Source organism: Amphiura filiformis, chromosome 7 (genome assembly GCF_039555335.1).
Source record: "Amphiura filiformis chromosome 7, Afil_fr2py, whole genome shotgun sequence".
NCBI classification, from domain to species: Eukaryota; Metazoa; Echinodermata; class Ophiuroidea; order Amphilepidida; family Amphiuridae; genus Amphiura; species Amphiura filiformis.
The window spans coordinates 36,173,414-36,176,730 of NC_092634.1; the positions used below are offsets into that span (position 1 = coordinate 36,173,414).

General features: G+C 40.1%; 1 protein-coding gene across 1 annotated transcript; it reads left to right on the forward strand.

Moving 5' to 3' along the window:
* Positions 1–350: 350 nt before the first annotated feature.
* LOC140157820 (uncharacterized) lies at positions 351–968 on the forward strand. The gene is made up of 2 exons (XM_072181067.1): positions 351–500; positions 794–968. Exons 1-2 carry the CDS (start codon positions 351–353, stop codon positions 935–937), a joined length of 294 nt encoding a protein of 97 aa, XP_072037168.1. The 3' UTR covers positions 938–968.
* The last annotated feature ends 2,349 nt before the right edge of the window (positions 969–3,317 follow it).

Sequence of the window (3,317 nt, forward strand, 5' to 3'; positions counted from 1 at the left end):
TGATTTTTCTCCCATTATTAGAAAGAAACATCCCTATAGATTCTGTGTGGATTTCAATATAAAGATTTTATTTTTGTAATTTTTGTTTTATTATTGCAGGCTGAGTGTGTTGGGTGCTTGTTCCATTGGAAGAATGCTGTGTGGAGGAGGATCCAGTTAGCTGAGCTCCAACGCACGTACCTCGAGAAGGGCAATGCACACCAGCTGCTGAGGGAATTGATGGCACTTCCATTTCTACCTATGAGAGAAATCTGGAAATGTTCAACAAGTTGAAGCAGCGTGCTCAGACAGGGATGTTGAAACAGGTCAGATATTGTTTAATGTTAGGCTAGGAAGAGACAAGGTTGCATATGTTTTTTATGTTTTTTACATACCTCGAGAAGGGCAATGCACACCAGCTGCTGAGGGAATTGATGGCGCTTCCATTTCTACCTCATGAGAGTAATCCGGATATGTTCAACAAGTTGAAGCAGCGTGCTCAGACAGGGATGTTGAAACAGGTCAGATATTGTTTAATGCTAGGCTAGGAAGAGACAAGGTTGCATATGTTTTTTATGATCATCTATAATAGGACAGCTTATGCTTTCCCTGATTTACAAAAGTTGTAAATTTAATAGTTTGATGTGCTTTCCCTGAAATTCAAGAATTATTAACATGCCTAAACTTTTTTTGTGTGAGAGTGGAATGAAGTCAGGTCATGATAATAATGATGAATATTACATAAAATTCAGTTTTTATTTTTATTTCTTCTTCTTTTCACATCAAAATCTTCAGGGCTTTTGAGTATGTGTAGCGAGTTTGGATTGATGGGGAATGGAAGCCAGAAGCGTGGACAACATTTATGCAGAGCATGAGGACAAACAATGATGTGGAGGGTTGGCACAATCGGATCAACAGAAGCGTGGACAACATTTATGCAGAGCATGAGGACAAATAACGATGTGGAGGGTTGGCACAATCGGATCAACAGAAGATTATAAGGCAACAGCCTATCGTTATATCGTCTGATATTGGACTTGCACATCGAGTCAAAGAATGTAGACCTACAGATGGAGCTTCAGTCCGGACGGAAGCTAGCGAAGTACCAGAGGAAGCTGGCCAGGAAGATGCAAGGGAGAATCTTCAAGCTTATGGAAGCAGGTCAACAACAACAAAGAAAAACCGACAGCCTTCTCAGAGCATGTGCGGCACTGTACGGCAACGCATGAGAGGCAGAGGAAGGTATATTGTGTTTTATTATATTGAGAGAAGCATGCTGCCGGATATATTGTGTCACGTCTGCCCAGAAAAGTGCAGCAAGTGAGATAGAATAAGAACATATGAGAGCATCAGAGCAGCCATTGCCAACATGACAGCCTTAGATCATCATGACGAAGGGCAACACAACATGCCAACTGTGACAGATTTTATCAAACAGACTATCAGTGATGAGACTCTGCATTGGGCTATTCCAGTTGAAATCCCTGTGGATGATTTTGGAAATATCTTCCACAGGGGGAGTATGTTTTTCAAATGTAATTGGTCAGGGTTAATCATTTTGAAACCCATACTCCCTCTGTATCATGGCTTTACCTATATCTTCCACAACTGGAGCGAGTATTTCAAATGGAAGTTGCCCAATTGTCTATTCTATTTGGAACTCATACTCCCTCTGTGGAAGACTTGATTGAAATATTCCACAGGGGTAGTGTGGATTAGAAATGGAATAGCCCATTACGTGCTGCATTCACCACCTGATGATATGAAGATTGGATTTGGTACCGTGGCTCATGTGATAAAACTGATAAACTGGCTATTGTTAGCTGTAAAAGTAGTTTGTGAGATATGCGAATGGGTTGATACACAGTCCAGAGGTGGTCTCGTTTTAATTAATGACATTTTTTTTTGCATAATTAAGCTGGAAGATGTAATTCGGAACAAATTTCCAACACAAAACCAGTGACTTGAAGAAGATGAACTATGTGTGAGGGTGCTGTTCAAGCTGCTCTCAAACACCGGGTGGTATTGGACAAATGGACAACTATTGCGGGTACGCATATGTCAGAACATGCCAGATTAATTACCTTACAACTTGTTGTAGGATTTTATGTCCAAATAAGACTTTTCCTTCACAAGAAACATTGTAAAATGTTGAAAAATCAAGCAAAAAAGCAAACTGAAGAAAAATAAGAATTGAGGGGATGTGTGAAAGCAGCAGAAGCCCAACAGGAGAATCTTAGGGAAAAATCATTAAGTTCTGGACAATTAATCAGATATATATTCATTATTTGTAGCATTTTCAGTAATTCTGGTTTGTTTACAAACTTCAGTTATTGTTATGTAAATAGCGCTATCCACTTGACCGAGTTCCAGCTCATTTCCGCTTGATAGCCTGATCGACGAAGTGCGCATGCGTAGATCAATCAACTGAGACCTTTAAATGACCCCGGGTCATTTCACTCTTTGACAATCTGACTTGTGCTTCTCTCCGATAAACATGGCAAATGCGTTCATAAATTGGAGTGACAATGATGAGACGATGTTTAGGTTCAGAAAATGAGTGGGTTACCAGCGATAGTGATGAGGAAACTACATATACGGCAACTTCGGCGTAACAAGGTGGGAAAGAAACCACTACCAAACAAACCACTTTCAACACCCAAAGACAGACAGACAGGAATTACCAATTAGGCCAAAAAAAAAAAGGTTTGTTTGTCCATAGAGGCTTATGAAACAGTTGGGCCGGTAGGTCGGATATTTTTTAAAATTTTTTTTTACAGATATTGCACTTGAAAGTGACAAATTGAAGACTGGTAAATAAGTCAAAACACACAGCACTTTACTGCTTTAACTCTTGCGATGGTTCTGCATGTTATACTGTTCATTTTCTTTACATTTTCTTTCGGGACCAGGTCGGGACCAGGGTACACGGTCGATCGGACGTGGACAAACAAACATTTTTTTTTTGCCTTATAGTCGAAGATGCGCTACACCAACTTGCTGCTGATAAATTTCATACTTCATCAACACACAGGCAAATGCTTATTCGCATAGCAAGTGTACTTTTACTTGCCAACTTAACAACCCTCAATAACTTGCTATTTACCCCACTGGCTAATATTTTTTGTATCCGGCAGTGAATTGTCACATCTTCGTCAATTACATCAGCTTCGGTACAATGCCGATTTCATTGAAACTTTCCTACAGGAGCTGACAGCAGACAGTATTTTGGGACAAGTTGTGATCGACCACAGTGTTGACACCACAAGAACGGACATAGAATGCCAGACTGTGACATGGTTTGAGCAGTTCTTAGCAGAAGTGGAAGGTAAATTATG

Bases quoted from the DNA above. Each gene is read 5' to 3' on its own strand.
- LOC140157820 (XM_072181067.1), top strand. From the start codon at position 351: ATGTTTTTTATGTTTTTTACATACCTCGAGAAGGGCAATGCACACCAG. The intron at 501-793 runs GTCAGATATTGT...GAGTATGTGTAG, and splicing joins AGACAGGGATGTTGAAACAG to CGAGTTTGGATTGATGGGGA.